The 26720-nt window shown below is 35.0% G+C and overlaps 1 protein-coding gene across 6 annotated transcripts in view; it reads left to right on the top strand.

The window, feature by feature from the left end:
* The window catches only part of LOC138692622 (zinc finger protein 541), a 1853746-nt gene that overhangs the window by 1440558 nt on the left and 386468 nt on the right, over positions 1 to 26720 (top strand). For 5 of the 6 annotated variants that reach the window (XM_069815665.1, XM_069815666.1, XM_069815664.1 and 2 more), the window contains exon 8: positions 11124 to 11348. The exons of the other annotated variant lie outside the window; for it this stretch is intronic. In XM_069815665.1, coding sequence (XP_069671766.1) covers positions 11124 to 11348 — 225 coding nt within the window. The remainder of the gene's footprint in view (positions 1 to 11123; positions 11349 to 26720) is intronic. 6 annotated transcript variants of the gene reach the window in all.

Here is a 26720-nt window from a genome sequence, read left to right as displayed (position 1 = left end):
GTTATGCACGAGCCATGGAGTCAATGACAAGTGAGCCCTTGATTTGTGATCGATGGATTCAAATTTAGACATCATAAGGATCTATATGGGCATGCTGCATGAAATCTTGTAAATATTTCATAAAGTTAAATGTTAAAAATGAAATCATTTAAAGCAGTCAAGAACACAACCATAACAAACCATACCAAGTGTTAATCAACAGAATGGACAGAAATTGCAGCAACAACAATGAGAACGACTAATGGCTGCGAGTCATTTTAATTCAAAACCTTATAGTCTATTCTTTTATACTGCTCTCCCAAACGTTTACCATTTTATAGAAGTTTTGAAAGAAATACAAAGCGAAACATACTCGAAACTACGTACTGGTAGAGCTCAGCAATTTAAATAGACAAGGAGGGAGAAAGAAGCTTTTATTCGTAAAAACATGATTGAGTTGCACCAAGGCCATATAACAAGACTGGATTTCATCCGGAATCTGTCATTTGGGTTTCAACCAATACGATTGTAGTTTTATGGTGAAAATGCAACTCACGAATTTTAATACATTTTATGGTGAAAAATGACGCTACCAACATTGCATGGTGAAGATGCTACAAACAACATTTTTAACCTACCTGTAACGTTTAAATTGGTAATGTTACAGCCAGTCCTAAGTTTGTAAAAACAGGAAGGACGCAACTGACGTATGATCCAAAAAATATAGGGACGCAACTGATGTATGACCCAAAAAATATAGGGACGTAACTAACGTATAAAACTGACCGCGGGCCGCAATCGCCTGTCCCCGGTAGATTTGAATCCCGGCTAAGGATTGTCTTAAATTGAGAGCCCGATGTCGTGCCGAACCCGTATATGATAAGACGTATCGTGTGTATCCCATCTATTTTATAACAGGATGATTCATATACAGTAAAGCAAACTCGGCTAATTTCGCAGTACGGCTAATTTCGCAGTAATTAATTGCGTAGTTGTCAATGTTCGTTTGAGCTAACAAAAAATACGCATGAATGGCAGAACCTGTCGGGGATGTTTCATGCAGGAAGATCCCATTGCAACGCAATCTGGCGAAAGTTATACAACTATCTGCTTTAGTAGGTGTGTGTGTGCTGAGATAGCGTGAGTGAATTTGCAGTGCTGTGTTTCTGGACAGTATACCGTCGAAATATTCAGGACTGTAATTATCACACTAGGATTAATGAATTCTCCACATTCTTATGATTAATTTGAACCCTTGCTTGTTGTTTTATCTAATATAGTTTGTTCGTAATATGCTTTTGCCGGTACTCAGTTTCTTAACTAGTTTCTGCTAGTTGTTGGCAGAGCAGTTCGAGTGGCACGCAGATTCTAACTTCCTTTAAGAAGCGCTATGGGCTAAGAATGCGCCAGCCAGAAAATCAACTCGCTCAAATTTGAACGATTTTATGATGTGCTAGGAAATGTGTATGAAAAACCATAACTGAGTACCAAGCCTAATCTCATTTAGAATTTAGATGAAACAGGGTTTTCATTGGTTACCAAACCTAACAAAATTGTGTCCCCGAAAGGAGCAAAGTCTGTCCACCTTTAAACAACGGCAGAGAAAGGAGAAACAACAATTGTCTTGGTAGCGGAAGCTTATTCGGATTAGGCATAAATAGTTCTCATAATGTATTTTCTCATAATGTTTAATTGCAGATATGTGTTAGATAAATTTATTAATTTACAATTAATATGCAAGCTTTTTCATGTTATTAGTGTTAATAATAGAAGCCCAGTTCTTCTCTATATTTATTGCCTAGTTTGTTAATGTGCATTCAGTTCATGTGTGTAAACATGTACTGATGTTTAGATTACATTAAAACATGTTTTGAGCTAAAAGGAATATTCTTGAAAATTGCATGTGTTACTGCGAAATTTTCCGGGCAATAATGCGAATTTACACGAGCTTCTGAATTACACACATGTGATCTCATGTTTTAGATGGAGATATTTCCCTGTCGAGATACATTTAAAAAAACAAATTTGTATACCAACGAATAAAATGATATCTAGTGATTAACTGCCACGTGAAGGAAGTTTTTATGCATTTTTGGGTATAAATACAGATACAAAACCTTAATACTGCGAAATTAGCCGAGTTTGCCTTATATCTATTTTAGTAACAGGTTTGAGCTCATAAAGTTACCTTAAATTTTTACTTAGGCGATAAATGGCAGGAAAATTTTGTTTTGACTTCTCTTTCACGGACGCGGACGAGGTTCTTACACGTTCTATAAATATAGGACTTGGGATCCCTAGCCCTAGCCTTATTTTCCTTAAGAAGAAAGCTCTCAGTTCATCTCACCCGACCGGTTACGAACCAGCGAACCTGGAAATAGCAAGTCTGGAAACCACTAGACCAGCAAGGATTACTAAGATGACCGAGATTTAAAATTCTGGCCCATTATACGCCCCAACTACAGGAACTACAGGATGCGTCAAAAACACAAAAACATCTGACTTTTTGCAATGCAATACAAATCATACCCGCAGAATGTCGCTACTGTAATGAGTATCCTTGTGCTGTGTACGTTTTGGAGTTCAGTTGAGATGAAAGGTTGGTCTACTGAACACCGCATTGATGCGGTAGTAGTAGAGTTGTTGATCAAAACAGAATCCGTTACTGCTATGAGGCGTGGGTTTCGACTGCAGTTTGATACACGTCATGCATTATGTCATGTTTGCCTGTCGATCCAGAGTTGCGCTCGCGTGGGAGTTCGATTCCCACTTGAACTGATTGCTTGGTTGGGTTTTTCCGAGGTTTTTTCCAACCGTAAGGCGAATGTCAGGTAATCTATGGCGAATTCTCTGCCTCATTTGGTCAAATATCATATCGCTATCACCAATTACATCGACGCCAAATAACCGAATAGTTGATACAGCGTCGTTAAATAACCAGCTAAAAATAAATGATAGGCCTATATGTTCAATAAAGTAATTAAGGAAAACTAACAACGCATAAATTGCGTTATAGTATATTACGATACAAGGTTGGAAGTGATTTTTTACAAAATCGAGAAACAGTTTGATGAACGAGAAGAGCGGGTTTTTCAAGTTCTGAGGTTTTGTAATGCACTTCACAAACGTGAATTGTACAATATTTTTCTGCACAATCATATTTTTAAATAATTGCAAATTAGTTGTTTATGCAACGATAATGATAGCTATTGAGACACGAGTGTCTTAATAGTCATTATATGAGAGTTACGTAGGCTACAACTGTTTTTCTACGACCTGTAGTAAGGTTAGACAAAATTAATTCATTACTTACTCACTTACTTAATTACTTACTGTTTTTAAGGAACCCGCAGATTCATTGCCGTCCTCACTTAATCTCGCCATCGGTTCCTATCCTGTTCAAGATTAATCCGTCTCTATCAAAAATTAAAATTAATGTTTAAGTACATACTTCTTTATATTGACAATATGGTTTTAGATAGTGGGAAATAAAACAGTGACGTTTGAGACAGTGGGAAACAAAAGAATGCAAGTGATTCTTATTTGTAGTTCCTAAAAGTACGAAAATAAATAAATGAAACCACAGTTCCTTTTAGTAAGTTTTAACATGTACGAGAAATTGTATTCCAAAATTGTACCCGTACTGTTCATAATATGTAGGCATATATCAATAAAACAGGAACTTTACAGTTTTGTAGTGTCCATTTTAATGAGTTTACTACACTTTTGCAGTTTGAGTAAGGTTTTTAACATCTCGAAATCAATGGTATTTATTGAAATAAAAAATCTGTATCAAATGCTAACCTGTATCGAAATGAATGCCATTTCGATACAGATGATTATTGCCTAATAACTTCATTTCAGTATGGTCATAAAAGAACAATATTTTTTGTATTGAAAATTTAGAGCAATATTATTCCAAAGTCTTCGCAAAACTGCACTGTAATGGTAACTAAGTAACAATAAGTGTACTGTAATGGGTCTATTTCAGTATAGTTTAATGTTATGAAGAATGGTTTCCCTAGCAACAAGTTTCTGTGTGGGAATTCTAACTTTCAAAGCCTAACAACAATAGCCGTAAATACAGAAAAAAAACACGATCGTGCAAAAAATTAATTTCATATTCGGTGATATTCACAATCCTTATAAGTCTTTAAATAAGAAGGAATCCCTTAAAAGTCTAAATAACACTCGACCGAGAGTATAAACGCTCCACGCAATTACAAGAATCCAATGAATTCCCGTCACTTTTTCGTTATCAGGGTTGCATAAAACGTGTATTTACTTGAAAGTCTCAAATTTTATTTATGCAGTTTCACAATTCTTTATGCTTATAGTTCGTATAATGAGAAAGTATCAATTATTTGATCTATCGATCAATAAATTAATACCTTTTCACAAATAACATGTATTCATGGGTTGAATTCTCACGCTGGGATTCAACAACCTAAGGATGTCTATCTTTTCTCTTGTTGAATGAAAGAATGAAGAAGATGTGTGGCCTGACTAACTGTCTACCATATTATCAGCTGTCATACAAAAACATAAAATTTATTACAGCCCCACTTCAGTCGACATCCTTATGTATGTTTTCTATGTATTTATCCTGGGGAATAATATGACGAAATGGGAATATAGGAACTTCGAAAAAATCTTTTCCAACTTTAACTTTATTGAATCGAATTCCACACTTCGAGATTTAAACTCGTATATCTCCTGTGTAAAATGCCGGCTTTCTAGCCGTTAGACTAACGGTGAGCCATAACACTTTCAGCTAAAATGCTTAGGGAAACGACCTCATGTTTTATTAGAGCTTTTCTTTGCGCTATAACAACTCTTGTATAGCGGTGTGTAACACGTTATAAAATTTAGATATGAAATTTAATGAGTTGTCTAGGTCATTATGTTTGATTTAATTGCTTTCTATTTTAAAACCGCTACATTTATTACTGCTGTACAATAGTCTCTGAACCACAACATACCTTACCTTACAGGTACAGCTTCACTTTTAAACTACGCAACGACTTGCAAGAATTCTACATGAGGAAAACGAGTATCGCTACGCCTGAGATACATGACGGCTTAACTGGTGTTAGAAGAACAGAAAAGATTCGATTACCGTAATACTGTACATTATCGAAAGTACTCTGCCACTTTTATTACCATTGCTAGGAGTGTTCTGTCTTCATTTTTTCGTAGAAGTAGTTTGCAAATATTTAAAATTTACACGAAGATCTTTTTGTGAGTTTAAGAGACAAATTTCTTTCTTTATATTGTTTTTCACTACAGAGGTATAAATTACACGGCGTGAGTTTGGAAGACAGATTTCAAATTCCATCTAACTTCTGTTCATTAATACAATACAAGCGTTTCTGTTTTCGTGTCTAACCGGCAGCAGCTACATTTTGTTTAGAATAAAATCTTATAATCTTGTATAACACTTAGGGACAAAAAGAACCCGGACAGAAGTGTTCAAGGCCAATTCTTCTATGTCAGAAATTGTTAATCTAAGGTCTAGTAGGTTATGAAATGTAATAATTTTTAAATGATAGAAAGCATATTTAAAACGAAGGATCGTGTAATTAATCATAAATATACACTATTATTAATAAAATATTTTCTTCAGGACACAAAGGGCGTAAAATCAGTAACAACATTTTTGAGCTGTGGCTCAGATGTTTCGTGCTTGTAACATTGAAATAACATTTTTAGTAACGTTTGTTACTCCCTCGGCATTGGATAAGTGCATCCATACGTCTTGCCATGCCTTGAATCAGGTTAGAAATGGCTTCTTGAAAAATGTCTTCTCATGCTTCAAGAAGTGCTTGTCTTAAATCCTGTAAGTTTTCTGGTGATGGCTGCCTTTCCTAATACGCCGTGCGAGGATGTGCAACAAGTGCTCAATTGCATTCATGTCAGGACTCCTTGCTGGCCATGGTAAAACATGAATCCCCACTTCTTTCAGATAATTTCTGGTAACGCGAGCGACGTGTTTGCGTGCATTGTCGTGCATTAGAAGGAAACCATTGCCTATATATGACCAAACGGCACCACATTTATGTACTTATCAGCTGTTAGATTTCAATCTATGAAAACCAACTCCTTACAAACATTGATTCATACTGCCCAAACCATCCCCAAATGGCGACCTCTTGGAAATACAGCATTGCGAAAATCGTTCCCCTCTCCTTCTCCAAATTCTTTCATGTCCATCAGGTGAGAATAGATTGAAACGGGACTCGTCTGTAAACGAACACAGCTCCACTGTTCATTTCTCCAGGTTCCATAATCCTGTGCAAAACCCAATCTTTCGACACGATGCATCCCGAGTAATCTGGGACCAGTTTCAGGTTTAGCTGATATCAGTCCACTTGCTTTTAATCTTCTTCTAACTGTTTTTGCCGATTTTGGATGTCCATGCATGTCAACAAACCGTTGGGCTACCATCGTAGCTGGCAGGTTGCACTCCCTAAGAATTGATAACACCATGAGTCTGTCTTCATTTTGAGTTGTGCTTCGCGGACGACCCGAACCTGGTTTCCTGGTGTATTCTTCTCTCTAAAATGCGAGCGTGGTACTTCTAGGCATATTCATGACATCTACGATGTAACGTACACTGCGTCCATCATCATTTAGAGTGACGGCTACAGCAATATCTTTGGGTCGCATTCTTAAAAACATAAAGCGTGACTACCAAGTTACACTCAAAACACTGACATCATGTGAAAATTAAATAAATAGCGACAGAAAAGAACAAAAACACAGACACAAATTCTGTAGTAACTGAGACCTTCTACACATTAATGGCGTATCTCATAATAATGGCTTGTTTGCACGAATCCATATGAAATGACCACAAATTGATGGGTATTAAATTGCACTGCCTACTAAAACTCTGACTAACATATATGTAATTTTTCTTTTTATAAAACAAGTATCCGGTTTTTTTTGTCCCTGAGTGTATTATGATCGTATTGAGAATAGGGATATTAAGGATTTTTTTTGAAAAAGGGTTTTGTTCTTCGCATTGTCTCATATTTCAGATAAGGATCTCGCATGAATAACAGTTATTTTAACGCGTCTTGTACTGCACTCTACAACTCACCAATGTGCTTCCCATACTGAAGTCACATAAAACATTGTTCGTTCGAACTTGAAACGCACTTGATTCGACAATACTTTCATTTTCCTTGTAAGTGCGATCTAAGTGTATTTCGTTAGCTAAATGTATGTGACAATGTTTGTTTTTAGGCTGTTGCATTATCTTTAATATGTTAGTTTACTTGTCAGATTTGACGCCTTTGGCTGGCTAAGAATTCGTCAACCAGTTCTTATCTTATAGGCATTTTACAGCGTGTGATTTATACCCTAGCATTAAAGAACTCGCTGATACGGTAATGTAGAGTGAATTACCTGTTTCTATGTGTCATCAATTTTTAGCCGCCTTTAACCAGTCTCAAAAAGCATTAGCAGTGTTGAGTCAGCATATGAGATGAGTTTTATTGTCTATCTTCTCTAACTAAAGGCGTTGGGTTGATATTAATATATAGCAGTGAAACTTCTCACAGTAATCACTTCATAATATTATTAAGCAGATCTGAGTAATGAAGATTATAAAATCCCACAGAAATAATATTTTCAGAAAAATCTATACTTTCTCCAAAGAACGTCTGGGAAGTGTCTGCTACTGAGAAGTTTCACTGACATATTGTGCGTTGTTTGTTTAAAATATCTATTGAAGTGCAAAAATGTTATTATTTTTTAAAATTTAATATTCTGAATATACCTATAATAAGATCACGCAATTTATAATTGAATTAAGCCCAGGTATTCGTATTTCAGGCATGGTTTTTGACAGTATTGGTACTGTTAAATAATAGTGGAAAATATTACTTAAAATCATAATTAAATTAAATGTGTTTAAATTTATTCCACTATTAATTACACTATAAACAACAAAACATTTTAGACACTTCTAAAATCAACTCATTAACACATAATTTTAAACCTAAACTCTCTTTGATTTAATACTTTACGCTATATTTTCGGAATCTTGTTTACCTATCTTATAAGTGTGTGGTTCTCAATTTGTGTTCTGTAAAATCATAGAGATAATGACAATTTATTACAAAACGAATCAATGTACTGATTTTCGAAATTTCTAAAATTATACCATCGTGTAACTGCAATATTTTATTTTTATGAATGTATCTATTTCTCTTTCGCATCTTAAGTACCTAAGATAAATTTACATATTTTTTTTTTTCAAGTTTAGTATTGAAATGTCATACTTCAATCTGAAGAATTGACAGAATATAGATAGCTTAATGAATGTATCAAAGATTCTGTGGATGATTGATGTAGCAATTTTATTTCCTTAATGAGCTGTTTTACTTGTATATTCCAGTATGACTTCGCATTTTAATAATTTCACATCTGATGCAATAGTCTAATTAACATTCTTACTAAAATTAAAATGTAAGAATATTTTCAAAAAATGTTCTTTGCTTTCTATATTAATTGTCCTGTCATAAAAAAATTAGGGACGACTTTCGGAATAGAAAAACACAGTCACTTGTGTGGAAAATTGTTCTTTGTTCTTGCATGTAGACGTAAATTGTATACTAATTATTAATGGTCCTGTCATTAAAAATGTAGGGAATAGTTTCCGAATAGGAAAACACATTGCTTGTGTGGAAAATTGTCCTTTGTGCTTGCATGTAGACGACTGTAAATTGTATAATTATTAATGGTCATGCCATTAAAATGTAGGGACGAGTTTCAGAATAGAAAAACACATCCACTTGTGTGGAAAATTGTCCTTTATGCTTGCATGTAGACGACTGTAAATTGTATAATTATTAATGGTCCTGTCATTAAAATGTAGGGACGAGTTTCACAATAGAAAGACTCATCCACTTGTGTGGAAAATTGTCCTTTGTGTCTGCATGTAGGCGACTGTAAATTCTGTTGTAACAGTTTTCAAAATTTAAAGTGTATGTTCTGAAGCATACCGTTTCAAAAAGATAGTACTTGGGAAGTGATAATAAAGTTGTAAGCAGCAAGATTGGCACAACACGTGTTCTGTTTCGCTTTCTAACTTAACATCCGCTACAAGAAGAATTATCAGCTAATCCAAATCTGTGTAAGAGCTCCTTAAAAATACAATGATCTCTTAAATTTTTATAAAATTAGTCACGGATTTTTATGAAGTAATTATAGGCAAACATTTTCTGTATTTTTGTGAGAGAATATTGACAAAGCAGCCTTTCCTTGTTGAGAATTCATGTTGTTTGTCTATGTTTAGTAAATTGTATATAGTCTACTGTAAATTAAATAAAATTATATTAACGTATTGTTAATTTACCCGGGCATGTAGTCTTAGCTTTCGCTTGCATCCACGGGCTTCTTACAAAGTGGCACTTTATATCCGAGCACATTGTCTTCACTGACAGAGCTCCGGGTTCGATTTCCTGACTAATGAAGATTGCCATGCTCAGCACTAGCTACATAGCATCTGATATCTCCAGGCGACCTGATCTGCTGTTGCTAAACCTCCTTCTGTAGTGCTCTTCGACTTCCCTCCCCCAGTGTGTTAACATACTGTACCTAATAAACGATGTCCATTTTTCGGTCTCCAAATTTTCAAAGTTTCTTGAGTGGAACAGAGATCCACAGTGTAGGCCTAAGATTTCTTACAAGAATGCATACTGTCGTATTTCTTAGACTATTAATCTAATTCACACGTTTATTGTGTTAATTATTATGAGGGATACAGGGATAGGTGCCGCGCCGTGGCGTCGCAGTCTAAGGCATCCCGCCTAGGACTCGCGTTATGGAATGTGCGCTGGTTCGAGTCCTCATGGGGGAAGAAATTTTCTCACGAAATTTCGGCCAGTTTATGGGATTGGTGCCCACCCAGCATCGTGATGCACTTGGGGAGCTACGATAGGTAGCGAAAATCCGGTTTCGCAAACCAGCTATAACGGCTGGGAGGATCATCGTTCTAACCACGATACCTCCACTCTGGTTGGATGATCGTCCACCTCTGCTTTGGCATGTGGATGGAGGCCAGCAGCCGGCTGGTCGGTCTTGGCCCTGCAAAGGGCGGTAGCGCATTGGATTTACTTTTATACAGGGATTGTAGGTACTCGTACGCATTGCATTCTTCACCTGACAATTAGGAACATAAAATCCAGACGTTTGAGATGGGCAGGACATGTAGCACGTATGGACGAATCCAGAAATGCATATAGAGTGTTAGTTGGGAGGCCGGAGGGAAAAAGACCTTTGGGGAGGCCGAGACGTAGGTGGGAAGATAACATTAAAATGGATTTGAGGGAGGTGGGACATGATGGTAGAGACTGGATTAATCTTGCTCGGGATAGGGACCAATGGCGGGCTTATGTGAGGGCGGCAATGAACCTACGGGTTCCTTAAAAGCCAGTAAGTAAGTATGTAGGTACTGGTACCCAACTTTTTTTTCTGAGACTAGTTTAGGAATATCATCAAACTCACTTTAGTACGTACCAAGAGATAAGTAAGTGCAACAGACCTTAAATGCACTGTAAAGAAGGTACGTCTCCTCCATTAGAAAACGCGACGATTAGAGATTTTGTTCTTTGGCTAAATTTAATATTTGGATATCATGTATCGTGGTTTTATTAGGGATTTTGTTTCAAATTTTGGAATCATTCATTCATAATTTTCTGCCCAAGGGTAGATCTTTCACTGCAAACGCAGCATTCTTCAGTCTTTCCTATTTTCTGCCTTCCTTTTAGTCTCCGCGTATGATTCATATATCTTAATGTCGTCTATCATCTGATATCTATATAATTGTTAATTAATCACCATGGAATCTTTATAAGTACTTCGTGTTTCATGCGCGTACTTGAAGAATTCAGTTTAAATTCCATTTGGATTACCTTTTATTCTGTTTTTATTTATTTTTCGGTGCCTGAAAGCATACACAAAATTGAATATTAACAATTTTCCTCATATTTACTGCCCAAAGAAAGTCTGAAACGTGTATAGATGTCAATGTAAAGATCTCCGCCGACAATGCTTCGATTTGAAAGAGGCGAAACAAAAATTGAGAGCCACCGTTGTAAGGTACATTTGTTGTGAATGTGTCTGTTGTGCAGGCATCCAGCAGCACGCAACCTGTAAACAATGACGGCCTAACGAAACAGCAGCTGGACCTCATCCACCAGATCATGCAGCAGACGCAACAGCAAGCGGCGGCTCACCAAAAACAGCAGCAACAAAACGGCAACAGTTCCGCGAAAAATAGTATCAGCAGCAACAGTGCATCCAGCAGCGCCAAGACGGCGACGACGAGTAATAAGTCGAGGACGTGGACTGTGCAGGTAGGGTAACAGTGTTTCTCAGCACGAGGTCCGCGACACCTAACACATCCATGCATATCATTACTCACACTAACCTTCTAAAATTAAACATGTTCTCATAAACCTAACTTTGTGTTTATTTTAGTACTAATTTTAAATTTTTAATTTAAATTAAATTGATACTATAATTGATGGTGATAATTTGTGATATGACACAATTAACTCTGCCTGCAGCATTTAAAATGAGTAGAAATATTGATAAAGAAGTGTTATTTGTAGGGTAGATGAAAAATTTCTCCTACTATAGAAGGTATCCTCCACTTTCTATTGCTTGTCTCTTCACTGCATTTTTCTTTAGAGATGATTTTGTGAATATATATTCTTTCAGATATTATAATTATAGTTCTAGTAGCTTATTTTTGATCACTACAAATTTTCAGTATGTGCACACCTGTCTACAGCATAAAGAGGTCAATATATGAATATTGATGGTACAGAGATTCTGCGTTTTGAATAATTCTTTTTATAAATGTATTATAGTCGCGGGATTTTCATTGGAAACTACATACAATGTGTATCACTTGCGTGAAATTGAGTTTGTAGGATACTAGTGTGATGTTTCGTGACCAGAATATTGTACGAAATGGAAATATAAAAATTGGAAATTTATCCTTTCAAGATGTGGAAATAAATACACTCGGGAGGATATTAAACGCAAAATAAATAATGGGAAATGCCTGTCATTATTCGGTTGAAAAACTTTCGTCATCCAGTCTGATCTCAAAAAAGCTGAAACTTAGAATTTATAAAACAGTTACATTACCGGTTGTTCTGTATGCTTATGAAATTTCGACTCTTTGAGAGAGGAACAGAAGTTAAGGATGTTCGAGAATAAGGTGCTTACGAAAACATTGGGGCTAAGAGGGATGAAGTTACAGGAGAATGGAGAAAGTTACACAACGTAGAACTGCACTCATTGTATTCTTCACCTGACATAATTAGGAACATTAAATCTATATGTTTGAGATGGGCAGGGCATGTAGCACGTATGGGCGAATCCAGAAATGCATGTAGAGTGTTAGTTGGGAGACCAGAGGGAAAAAGATCTTTGGGAAGGCCGAGACGTAGATGGGAGGATAATATTAAAATAGATTTGAGGGAGGTGGGATATGATTGTAGGGACTGGATTAATCTTGCTCAGGATAGGGACCGATGGCGGGCTTATGTAAGGGCTGCAATGAACCTCCGTGTTCTCTAGAAGCCTTAAGTATGTATGTAAGTGTGATCTAGTACCAAAATCATGTTAAAATTAAACATAAACAAATCGAAATTGTACTTTTAAACACTGTAAATATTGTATAAGTACATTTTTATAAGTCTAGACTAAGTAGCAAGAATTTGGAGTCCAGCTTTTCTTTGCTAAGCACAGAAAGGGGTTCGGATTGGGAGCAGAAAGAACACTTAATCACACTTCCGGAGAAATAAATCGTATACTCGTACAGAATATCATCCATGTTGTTATAAATATATGCGTTCATATACAGACAACTACTCGACTGAAGGAATTGACGTTACACTTACCTTTGTCAACTCGTGAATCGGCAGATTAAATCCAATGAGAGGATAATGTTTTGCCTTCGTATCGAAATGTATTTCATTAGGGATTATTTGTCTAGAACATATATATATATATATATATATATATATATATATATATATATATATATATATACGTCGACCTGGTTAGCAAGTTGGTATAGCGCTGGCCTTCTATGCCCAAGGTTGCGGGTTCGATCCCGGGCCAGGTCGATGACATTTAAGTGTGCTTAAATGCGACAGGCTCATGTCAGTAGATTTACTGGCATGTAAAAGAACTCCTGCGGGACAAAATTCTGGCACATCCGGCGACGCTGATATAACCTCTGCAGTTGGGAGCGTCGTTAAATAAAACATAACATTTTTTTAACATAAATATATATTTTACCACAAAAACAATTTTTTTCTGGATATTGTAGCAGAAGGTGGTTTCAGTTTGATGTTGGAAATAATTTGTCGACAACCTAACGGAATTTAGCTGCGCGATGATGATTTCTTTCTTTTTTCGGTTATCGCAATCTGGAGGAAAAAAATAAGGACAAACGTTTGGAATGTGCCTTAAAATCTTCTCTGCCAGAATGGCCCCGAAAAGAAGTTATCGCGAAATTTCTCATGACAACAAGCAGTAAGTGTTGGGCTGACCATTTTTGTCGAATGACATATTATCTAGACTACATTGCATGCTCTGCAATAGGTTGGACATCATTGATTTCAGACATTTCTACCCCTAATGGTTTTGTGAACAGATACAGGGAGGCTAGAAACAAGATAATGAATATTTGCTCTTAACATCATTTTTATTAATATTTTGTGTTAATTGAAGGGTTCAGAACCATAGTGGGCCAAGCGCCATTTATTAAAAATAGAGAAAGCAAGGGTTAAAGTTAAGTGAATACCATAGTTTAATGAATATTGACATATCATTTAGTTTTAATGTGCATACTTTATATTACTTGCTATATGTTTCAATGAATTATGGCATTCATCTAATTTTAACCCTTGTTTTCTCCGTTCTTAATGTATGGCATTTGGCCCACTATGGCTCTGAATCCTTCAATTGTTTTACTTTGTTATTGTACGACTAATCACTTGTCATATGACTTTGTAATAAACAAATGAAACGTGATAATAAATATTCACAAATCGGAAGGTGTTTTTAGTTAAATATACGCCTAACTTGCTTATTGGGAATCTGATAGGAGTTACTGCGTTCACAATGTTTCCTTCGACCGTGACATTCACATCACGCCTTCGACTAGCTACCGGAAGAGATTGCAGTAGATGATCAGAGCTTTTCTTGTCTGGATTCTATCGGGATATTTCAAGGCGATAACAATTTATTACTTGGCTGGAATAGCAGAAAGTGGATGTATCAGATTATTAAGTCAAATACATTAGTAGCTTCCTTAGGCTTGCTCAGCAGAAAGTGATTTCAATAAAGTATTAGAGCTTATTTGTCCCGATCCATAGCTACATGGTTTAGAGCGTCGTGCCGTGGACTAATGTTACGGAACGAGTGCTGGTTTGTGTCTTCATAGAGGAAGAAATTTTCTCATGAAATTTTGGGCAGTGTATGTTCTCGGTTCCCACTCAGAATTGTGAAGCTGCAATGAATAACGAAATCCGATTTCGTAAGCCAGCTATAACGGCTGGGAGGGTCTGTTGCATGAGATTTTTTAACTGTTTCTATGTACTTTTTCATCGCTGATTTCAAATCTGAAATCGGTTTTCCTGTATATGCTATAGTTGTCATGCAATTTGAAACTTTGGAATTTTTGTATTTACGCTGGGGATGGTGGACAACTACACTTAAATCTAACCTAAACAAACAATTATGCTTCACGAACATTTTCTTTATTTTTACAGTTCTTTTATGTAAATATGTTTAATATACTAAGTAAGTTATTGTATTTTGCCATATTTTTAAATTACAATGCATATTGTGATGTATCTACACGTTTTCATGAATACATGAAAAATATCTGAGCCAAGATGATAAACAAGTTGGCGTGCAATTTTAAATTATTGAATTCCATTTTGAAAAACTAACATTAGGGTTAAAAATTTAAATGTTAAATTGCAAACAAAAAAAGGGGGGAAGAAAAGAAAAAAAATACCTTACAGAGAAAAACTAACTTCGATTTGAAATCAGCACACTCAAATTAGGTTAGAACAAGTCTTTGTACCAATGCAACAAAAATTTTGTTCCTCAGGGTTATCGTTCGCAGTCGGTTGGTAAGTCTTGGCCCGCCGTGGGCTGTTGCGTAACAATTATTTTTAGAGTTTTTTAGTTTGCAGCCTTGGGTATGGGCACAAAGTTTTCTTTCTTTCGAAAGGAAAAAATTTTTCTCTGGTAACCAACCCTGTTTACTCGTTAGAGGATTTTCCAGTACAAATAAAATAATCTGACAAAAAATGTTGTCCTCAGTGAGGGAAGTGCTTCAGCGAAACCGTACAATTACAGTATTTATATTAATTCACAATCTTAGTTCGTGAAGATATTTTAGGTTTTTTATGCTTCATATAAAAGTTATTACGATGTTTTCTTATCTATAAAGGATTAATAAGTGGAGAAGAAATAATGTGAAACTGAATAGGGATCGGATTTCTTCTTCATCGCCGCGTCCAGAATCACTTCGGAATGCATCCTGAGGCAAAACAGACAACTGACCTGGAAGAATCAGATTTCCTTAGAATCCCTTCACGCTTAGTTATAAGAAAATATTTTTTGCCTTTAACGAGTAAGTATTTATCATCGTCAATTTAACGCGTAAAGTGAAACTTGGAGAAAGAAGTTGGATAAAAAATAACGGTAACTACCTTAATGACCTGGCAACGGATGTTACGGATATAAAACCCAGTAGTGTTCACTACACCGCAACACTGACACAAGCTGCAAACAAAACAGTCTCAAGTCAGTGGACAAGCAAATTGTACTTCTTTGCACTCTGATTATTGTCTGTTAACAATAATTGTGTACTATAATATGGGTTTATGGACGACTCGTAAGTATTGTTGATAAACTCATCTTTGTATGCCCGTCATTGACTGACAAAGGACACTTTAACCGTGTTACACTTGAGGTAAATTCTTTCCTAAAGTCTTCATTGGATACAGAGCGTGAAAACTATCTTCTTGAAGTCACTGAGTCGTATAAACCCATCTCAATCGATGTGTTCTTGTGCTTCATTTTGATAATGTTAATTACAGCGAACATAGAAAGCAAAATAAATCTATAATTGTGTTACATATTCATATTATCTATAGTAATGTCACAGGAGATCTGAGATTTGCCGATAAATCCATGAGCGACGCGAGTGGATTTATTTGGGAAATCTCAGATCTCGAGTGACATTTATTAGGACTATTTCGCCAATAAAATAAAAATGTAAATAATATATCCCTAAAATTTGCTCACAAAATGTTAATAATTGTATATTTACAAATTCTTAACCTATTCAGATATTGCGAAGTCGAAATAGATGAATAAAGATTACTACTATAAAGAAATTGAATGTTATTCAGTAATGCCAATTGAGAAAAGCGAAATACAGGTTTAAAAGTGTACTGCACTTTTTTCTTTTTGTTATAACAGAAATACCTTTTCATTGTCTGCTGAAATCATAATTTAATTTAAACATTTTAAAGTATGATTACAAATAACCTGATTAATACATTAATTAAATTAACAATTTTTATGAAGGACTCTCATTTTCTTTAGACACAATGGACATGAGATTAGAAGATGAAGATGTAGATGTAGATGTGGAAGTAAGATTTCGCACTTTATTTAGTACAATGGATTCATGCTCATCGATTTACATGGAAACAGTTGGTGACACTAACTAAACAAAAGAACGACTATGCGAAGAATTGATAATGATAAATCGACCTGCAGAAATTATCACGATGTATGACTGTGATTGGTTGGAATTCAAAAGTTCATAACACTTCATTGGCCGAAAATGGAATGACATCATATAAACGAAATAGTCAGTAAACCTGAAAATTCACTATTTTATCTATGTTTCACTTTATGATGGTCTTTAGCTGCGGGTGAGGGGTAGAAATAAAAAGGAGAAGTGGGGATAAACAGAAAGTATTTATGTCAGCTGCTGAAGGGAGAGAATGATGCCCTGGGCTACATATTTGATAAAATTAAGAAACTTCGAACACTTTTGTACGATGGGTTTCATTATATATGAAAAGTCCACTGCAAGAATGATGGATGTCACTTCCTTGTCGAAAATGAACCAAGACTGTCAATGCATAGCTTAAGACATATAGAATATAGATACAGAGTTATATGGCATTAACACTGATAGTCATTGTCCAGTAATGATCGGAAAATCACAGTTAAGCTTAGAGCGCTAAGCATTTCAAACTTTCAATTGTTTCTCCTGCAAAATGTATTCCAAATGACATTCATCATTCTTGCAGTGGACTCTTCATATATTATGCATATTTTTAGGGTGTTTCCGAGGTGGTGTTACAAACTTTCAGGGATGATGGCGAAGGGCACATGTATCAATTTTAGATAAGGAACCCTGGTCCGGAAATGACCGAGTCGAAAGTTACAAGCAAAAATAGTTGTGTGGAAATGAAATATTTTTTTTCCTCTGTAGACCTTATTTATGAGTATTTATCTGTACATCTTACACATACTGTATTCATCTGACGTTGTTTACGTTGTCTACTTACAATATTCCATTCAGTGCGCTGTCTGAGGGATGGGGACAGGAAACTACACTAAAACAATGCAGATAGGGTAATGTGTAACGGATATGGTCGGTCCTGATATGCACGTCTGTAGACAGCAGTGTATGTGTACAAGTTGCAGTGTCCAGTCGATCAGTCCTAGTGAAATGTAGGAGTATACGAGAGCGGAATAAGCAGACCTGATTTTCGAATACGGATGAGCCAATGGCAACAGTAGACAAGCTCACAGATTGTATCGGGTCACGTACCCACGTAGGAGACATCCTGCCCATACCATCTTTCCACGACTGTTCCAAAGGTTAAGGGAAGGAGGGCACGTGGTGGCAAATTACAATTCCATTTCCACACAACTAGTTTTGCTTATAACTTTCGACTCGGTCATTTCCGGACTAGGGTTCCTGATCTCAAATTGATACATGTGCCCTTCGCCATCATCCCTGAAAGTTTGTAACACCACCTCGGAAACACCCTGTATATATGTATATGTATGTATGTATAAAAGGAAGTTACCTCTATAACACTCGTAATTGTATATTTAAGCTGGAATTCACACGTCTTGAAAATAGCAAAACGGCTTTTTAATAGCGGTTTGTTCGACGGAAGTCGATTTATTTCAGATTTTTGAATAGACAAACACTGTGAATTGGCGTTAAATCACAATAAACAATCGGGTTCGTTTTTTTGCTTAAATTTGTTCATTTGTAAATGTTTTAGCAGCAGTGACAAAGTATCGATGGCCACCAATACCATGAAAGTTTTGTAATTACAAAAACCATGCAATACACGAAAGCACAAAGGAAGACAGTTTTATGGTTCATTGTTTCTCTGTAATTGCGAAATTTCAGGCTCGGATAATTTAAAACTTTTGAATATCGGAACTAAATGTAACGTTTTTTTGTGGTGTATTGTCACAGCACAGTTCAATCTTTGAGGAGCAGTGGTGTGCGAAACATGTACAGAAAATGAATGAAATTAATTATTACATTACAATTACTAGCGCTCTTCCACAGCGACACGAAATCAAGACCTCTTCAGTCCAAACGAAGTTTTGATAGGCTAAGACAGCATTTAGACCCAGGCAATGATATGGAGTATTCTTGTTTTTCATGTCAGCAGTCCATCAAGCATCCATTAATTATTAATACAGTAAAATCTGCATTTAGAGAGGTCTATAGATAACAGAAACCTGATCATAGTGTATTCCGTCGTTGTTCCTGCAATAAATGCTATGTAACATATTTATCGATTTTCAGATTTTTGCTCTATTAAATAAATTAAATAATGATACAGCAAATAACAAAATCTCCTTTATATAATTATATTTAATTTTTCGAAAATGTAAGAATTCACAATATCATATGTATCACTGCCATAGAATGAATAAATGAGCCGTTCAGAGCAGAAGTGGTGTAAGTCAAAATTGGGTAATGAGGGTTAAAGAAAAATTGTGTAAAATATAGCGCAAAGTAGCAATTAATATGTCTTTCTTGCTATCCACTGACTGCTAATAGTTTAAATAAATTGAATATTAATTGCTACTTTGCGCTGTATTTTACAGAATGTTTACTTTAACCCTCATTACCCATTTTTTACTTACACCACTTCTGCTCTGAACGGCTGAAATGTGTTTTTTCTTTCTACTGAAAAAAAAATTATATTCTGCACATAGGAGTTATTGCAGGAACAAAGACGATTTGTACCATAATCCTGTAATTTTAACGATAACATGCTATATACAGAGTGTTTCAGTAGAAGCGTGTAAAAATTACATAAGAAATGGGCGATACTCTACTGAACATTTTGGAATAGGGAAACTTGATATCTGCGAAGCAACATTAAAGAGATATGTTTTTTTTCTTTCGGAGGAAGGCCCGCGATTTACTGCATGGTGTCATCGTATCGATTCAGCCACAGCATTCAGTTCTGACTGGAGACCTCGCCTTCCTGTGATATTGTTCTGCAACCTCCTCGCAATTCATGTCCCTGAATCCACAGTTGGAAGGCCGGAGGGAAAAGACCTTTAGGGAGGCGAGACGTAAATGGGAGGATAATATTAAAATGGATTTGAGAGAGGTGGGATATGATGGTAGGGACTGGATTAATCTTGCTTAGGATAGGGACCGATGGCGGGCCTATGTGAGGGCGGCAATGAACCTCCGTGTCCTGTAAAAGCCATTTGTGAGTAAGTACACAAAGAAAGCAAAAATAGCGGTAAAGGAAAGGAAAAATAAAGAAGGTAAAAAGAATAAAACAACGAAATAAAGACAAGATGAAGATATAAATCACATAAAGGAACAAAGTCAGCGACATAATAAGAAAAAGAAACAGAGAGAAAGCCGAATGAGAAGAAAGGAAAGGAGAATAAATTAAGAAAAAAGAGAAGAATAAGAATAACACGAAAGCAGAGTGAAATATATAGAATATAGATACATTGGATGAAAGAGAGATTGAAAGGCAATGAAAAGAAAGGAAAAATGTAGAAGAGAAGAAGGAGAAATAAAGCAAATTGACTTGAAGAAGTGAAGGAAGAAATGATTAAATATATGGAGAGGTATAAAGCAAAGTTTCATTAAACACAGTAATAATTTTACTGCAACTGCTTCCTGAAAACTTTAATATAACTTTTCACAATTATTCCACAAATCCAATTCATCTTTCGAAGGTTTCGTATCTCAGCTGTGTACCAATTACTCAAAAAAAAGCTATCAAAACAAAATTTCTTTGTATATATCTTCAGAACTTCTCACTTCTCTTAAGCGAAGACTTTCTTTTTATTCTTCCTGTCACTATGTGTAACATCTGTATAATTTTTCAAGAAGAAACTCTGCCATTGTTCATAGAAAACTGAAAGAAACTTTACACAAAAAACGAACAAAACAACTTTTTTCTTAGTATTTCAAAACTTGCTTAACGAAGTCCCTGCTATCTGTTGCTGACTTTCACAATTGCAAAGACTCATTAACAGGATATCCTGCAGGGCACACATAGCTTCATTAGATATTGTTTAGCTGCCACGGATGGAAGTCCATCAAGTTGACTTTCTTAGATATGATAATAAGCATTGTTTCTAGTTGTAATAACCTTCTCCTGACAAGTCGCTTCACAGCGAGTAGCTTCATAGAGAGACAGGGGATGGCTGTGCGTTTAAGATGCTTACAAAAATAACGCTATTGTTTCCGTAGTGGTGTTTCAATTCAACACTTTCTATAAATCCACGCTTTATGCTCTTATATCATATTTGAAAATGCGGTGTTCATCAAATGAGGCACTCTTAAAATAAAAGAAATGCATACAGCAAATTTATAAATATGTTTCGGAAAACGTATTATTTGTCTTTCTTGTGTTAAATATTATATTACCTTGTTAACATATTTCAGCCTGCTATTAGCCATCTTCAGAACTGGTTGTTGCTGGTCTTGGCGCCTTTTGTTTTGTTTCCTGTGGGGGTGTGTTTGTGTAGTGTAATGTGGAGTCAAAGATGTATATAGAAATATGTATATAGAATGTAATGTAAAGGATGAGACACGGTTCAGGTGTGAATTTAACACTTGGAAGGGATAAAATTATTCCATATAAATATCTTACGTCAGAAATTCTCCTCATTAGAGGATTGCCACAAGGATAAAGTATACTCTAACAATTTGTGTGATTGTATAAAAGAAAATTAACATTACACAATCGTCATATAAACCTTAGCAAAGACTGATAATAAGAACGTGACAAAGATTTATACAAATATAGAAATATAGAAATTTACAACTGTAAGTTATAGGCCTAGCAATGATTTCTTAGAAGAGCTATGGGTCCTTTATGAGCTAACAACACAAGAAATTTTAATTTACGAATTTCTAGGTTATGTGTTTGCGAAAATAATTTTACAGATTCAGGAATAGTTCCTCTGGTTCCTATCATAAGGTCTATTACTTTAATTCCTTTGAGTTTATATTTTTCTAAATAATACCGAATGGTGGACTCGTAAATACTTTTCTTTTCTTTGTCAACATCATCAAGTTGACCGCTGTAACTTTCAAAGCGAACATTTCTGTCTATCACTAAGCCAATATCACAATTGCTGTTATACACCAATATATCAATCCTTCTGTGCTTCCATTTTCATCCAAACCAAATAGTTAATCATGTACTGTGTATCCTACATCTTTAAGTGCACTGGAAATTTCAAATCATAATTTTATTATGACTATTGTTATGAACAGGATCTCCATATGGACAGGATCCCAGGACGTAAATTGGTATAATATTTCATAGAAATATATTAATTTAGTCTATAATTGAATTTTAATTAAACAGAAAAGAAATTTCGTAGGAAAATTATATATTATTACAGTCCGATTCGCTTAATAGATTGGCGTCAGGAATAGACTTTTGCCAATTAGGGATTGAAGAATCTTTTCTTTTTATGACCGGGAGGAAATATCAGTTTCTAGGTTACCAAAATCGAGAGAGAAATACAACATTTCCGTACGAAAAAGTAGTAAGCCTTCTGTTTTTCTAGGGAGAGAAATATAAATAATTGTTGCTATGAGATTTCCTTTACATAATATGTGCATATGCACTAAAGAAAATAGCTCCAGAGAACGTCAATAATAGTAATAATAATAATAATAATAATAATAATATATTATTATTTCAGAAATAAAATGCAATAATTTACTCCCGATCGTGGAAAAAAATAGTATATACACCAAGTTGTCGTAACATAATTTTTCCCTTTGTACAATCATATACCTCGGGGAAAATCATGCTTTTCCCTGGTATTGTCTTCTAGCTTTTTTCACGTGGGGAGATCAACATGATCACTTCGTGTATTTATGCAAGACTGTAGCGTCTTTCGTTGATACCATTAATTTTTTCAAATATAAAAATATTCAGAATTCCAAGATATGCCTAATCCTCTATCACATTAGCGGAGTATTTCAATATTATTGTAAAAAAAATGGCCTTGGGATGTGCCACATGAATAAGTCAGTGGATTCAAGTTGGCATAAATAAGTTCGTTAAATGCATATTGTAGACTATAAATATAATATTTATTATTATTGTACATTCACTTTAAATATTGATACAGATGATTTGAATTTAAAATAATATTATTACTGCTAATACTATAATATATACCACTATTATTACTACTATCTCGCACCTTCTGCCATGTCATGAACCACGGCAACATTATATAATAGTAGAATCTTGAGTAATAGCTTGAGGACCGAAATTTCTCATACCAAAGCTAGATGGCAATTCAACTTATCGTGTATAAAAATCATCCCCATTCTTATAATTATTCTGTATTGATTTTCTCAGTGAATGAATACTCAATGCCAATTTGGTAAAAAAAATGAATTGAAGTGTGATTGTACTAGCTCAGTTTGTCATTAAATTTAATGTGAGAAAAAATTGTTTATTTTTCAAAAACGCAAAATCTGCCGTATGTATGTATGTATGTATGTATGTATGTATGTATGTATGTATGTATGTATGTATGTATGTATGTATGTATGTATGTATGTATGTATGTATGTATGTATGCATGTATGTATGTATGTAAATGTCTTCTAATGATAATATAAATAGAACATTAATGAAGAAATTAGATGAAATACAAATAAAATTTTATTAGTCCTACAGTAAGACATAAGACATTTTTAGTTAATACTGTGTGTTGCATGGAAAAATACTTCGTAAAAAGGGAAAGGGAAGACCGATAATACACCGATAAATACATCACTGACATGCTCATTAAAATGAGACGTAAAAACCATGAAGGATTTAAAAAAAACAGCAATGAAAATAAAACACTATTGAAGCGACAAGGCAAAGTCTTTTCAGTTGGTTGATTGACTGACTGATTTATTGATTGGTAGGCCTATTTTGAGTAATTTTTCGAGAAAAATATTCAGAATGTAATTTATAAAACGTATAATGAAAATGTACGTACGTGTCATATTATTGACACCAATGTTTTTGTAAACCCATTTCTCGTAGTTTTGTACATGCTCTTCAGAAACAAACTCTGATAGCATGGCTTATGAATTTGTGTCGACATTCAGAAAGCTGAGCATAAATTACGAACCTCGGATCGTCACCGATAACACTGCATAACAAATTTTAGCTTTTCTTTTGCGCTGGGCATGTGATACATGTTTTCTATTTAATTTGAGCCTCCTGAATACGAATATGATGGTTTTTTTTTTTTTAGAAATTTTCGAATTTATATCTATTCAAAATACTGCTTTATATAATGACAATAAGGTTAAATATTCACTGTTCGGAAGATTACAGATTCCTTTTTCTGCATTTTATTTTGTACTGGCCATCAGGTACATCATGAGTGAAGTCCAACAATAGACTGCTAGCATATTGCTACACCACTGTTCTTGGTATCTTTTTTTCATAGTTGAAATTTATTGATGAAAGCGCTCACCATGCTCTTCACTGAAATCGCCACAATTCTCGGGGAAAAAGTCAAGATGGGGTGAAGGAAGTGAATTTTCAGGGACATGTTACCAACCATAGTTGCATACGTCAAGAATAAATTTTGCACTAATTCTTCATAATTCTCACTTCTACGATTACCCAGAAAATGTAATACAACCTCCTTGAATACAATCCAGGCGACTCTCTCTTTTCCTCCCAACAAAGATTCGAAGTGATTGGCCTTCGTTATTTTTCTAATTTGTGGTCCATTGAAAACTCCCTCTTTTATTTTTGAGACACTAATAGCAGGAAATTTTTCCTGGATATGTTTAAATGCTTCAGTTTTATGATTCAACCCTTTAACAAAATTCTTCATTAATCCTAACTTAATGTGTAAAGGGGATAAATTACTTTACTTTGAGGTACAAAGGGTTGATGTATAATATTTTTCTTCCCTGGCTCTCTGATATTCGTTTTATTTTATAATGCTTATCTGAGCACGACTGTTCCATTCGCAGGGAAAGCAGCACAATTTTGTGTAGTCTAATTGCATTCCAACCTTCAAATCCGCACATATAAATAATTCGTACTTTGAATATTATAATTATCATTAAAGCACACTTTAAAGAAATACACGTCTTACACAGAATATTAACACCACGGAAATCTCCTGGTAAGCTGAAGCGATTTCATATGGCGAACCTGTTTCTCCCACTCCAAATGGAATGGAACCGAAGAGGACAATGAAACAATTTCCACTTTTATAAGTGGTTTTGACAGGGTGGTCTATTGCAAAATATAAGCTACAGTAATGTAATTAAAGCTTACAGTGAAAGAAATATACATCTGAAGTAAAATCAGGGAAACTCAAACGAATTCATACCATGAACATGCCCCTCCAAATAGATTCGTACAAGGACAATAAAATAAATTCCGTTTCTACAAGTGCTTCTGACATGGTGGCCTATTTATACTAATATTGTTTTCACGTAATGGGTCGTCAATTTGTAAAACAAAATAGTTACACACGAAATACGGCGATTTTTTAAATAAAATGCATAGAAAATGAATTATATTGTGCATCTCGAATACCCGAGCAGATGGAACATTTTCCCTGTTATTTTTGAATTTAGGAGATCGAAATTAGTAAGAATTTGTTAGTTTTATGTCTGTCGCAAAATGACTGTTGATCAGTGTAACCTACACAGAACGTACTTAAAAGCAAGGATATAAATTAAAAATAATCTCAGATATGAATTAGGTAGTATAAAAAGACTTAATAAAAAGTAGTTGGCACGCTTAACTAGTTACCCTTGACCTTCGAACACGATTTTAAAATTTAAATTCGGTTTTTCCAAATAGAACTCGCTTAAACAACTTCAGTCTCGTCACGCATTAATTGAAATTGATGTTCAGTTTGTAATACAAGACGTAACCTGATTTGTTTCATATAAACTCGTGTATTGTACATTAAATTAAGACATAAGGGACTTGGATGCAATTAAGATATCTCGTTAGAAAAATATGAGAACAGGAAAACATAAAGTAAGAACAAAGATTATGTAGCTCTAATAAAATGTTGGAATACGCTCTCCCCTGTTAAGAAGTAAGTTGTAAAAACGGGAATATGGCGGTTGTAACTATCTTGGTATTATCAGGGCTTTATAGTCGCGTTAAAATGCATTCCTATTTACTCTGTTTTGTGCAGTAACTTTTACCCACATTAAATAGCGTCGAAACTTATGCATAGCTGCCGTACATAGATATGATATTGGATCAGATCAGATGAAATGGAGTTACACAAGTCTTCCCTTATCATATAAATTGCGGTTCTTATTTAGCGTCTTTTTATCTTCTGAGGCTGTTAATATAGAGTAATATGCTGTGAGAAAAAGACGAATAAGTAAGAGCGCGAATACATAGGATTTCTTTGGGTATTTCTGACGCACATAAACTATTTTAGAGTAATTTTAATTTATTTACAACTCAAACTTCATGAAAACTGATAAATCAATCTAAATAATATTGATGGACTCCCACTTTGAGAGATGAACAGAGATTAAGGGTGTTTGAGAATAATGCGCTTAGGAAAATATTTGGGGCTAAGAGGGATGAAGTTACAGGAGAATGGAGAAAGTTACACAGCGCAGAACTGCACGCATTGTATTCTTCACCTGACATAATTAGGAACATTAAATCCAGACGTTTGAGATGGGAAGGGCATGTAGCACTTATGCCCGAATCCAGAAATGCATATAGAGTGTTAGTTGGGAGACCATAGGAAAATAGACCTTTGGGGAGGCCGGAACGTAGATGGTAGAATAATATTAAAATGAATTTGAGGGAGGTGGGATATGATGATAGAAACTGGATTAATCTTGCACAAGATAGGGACCGATGGCGGGCTTATGTGAGACTGGCAATGAACCTGCGGGTTCCTTAAAAGCCATTTGTAAGTAAGTAAGTAAGTAAGTAAGTAAGTAAGTAAATAATAGTGAGGCTTTCTCACAGGTATGATATATAGAATTTAAAAATTGCATATTAACTTACACTAATTTTACTTAGTTTTTAACTTTAACACCAGTTATGAATTAATTTGTCCTTATTAAGGCACGATGTAGCCATCAGGTGTGTGCATATAAC

This window comes from Periplaneta americana, chromosome 17 (genome assembly GCF_040183065.1).
Source record: "Periplaneta americana isolate PAMFEO1 chromosome 17, P.americana_PAMFEO1_priV1, whole genome shotgun sequence".
NCBI classification, from domain to species: domain Eukaryota; kingdom Metazoa; phylum Arthropoda; class Insecta; order Blattodea; family Blattidae; genus Periplaneta; species Periplaneta americana.
The sequence above is the reverse complement of the archived record's forward strand: the minus strand, read 5'-3'. Positions and strand labels throughout refer to the sequence as shown.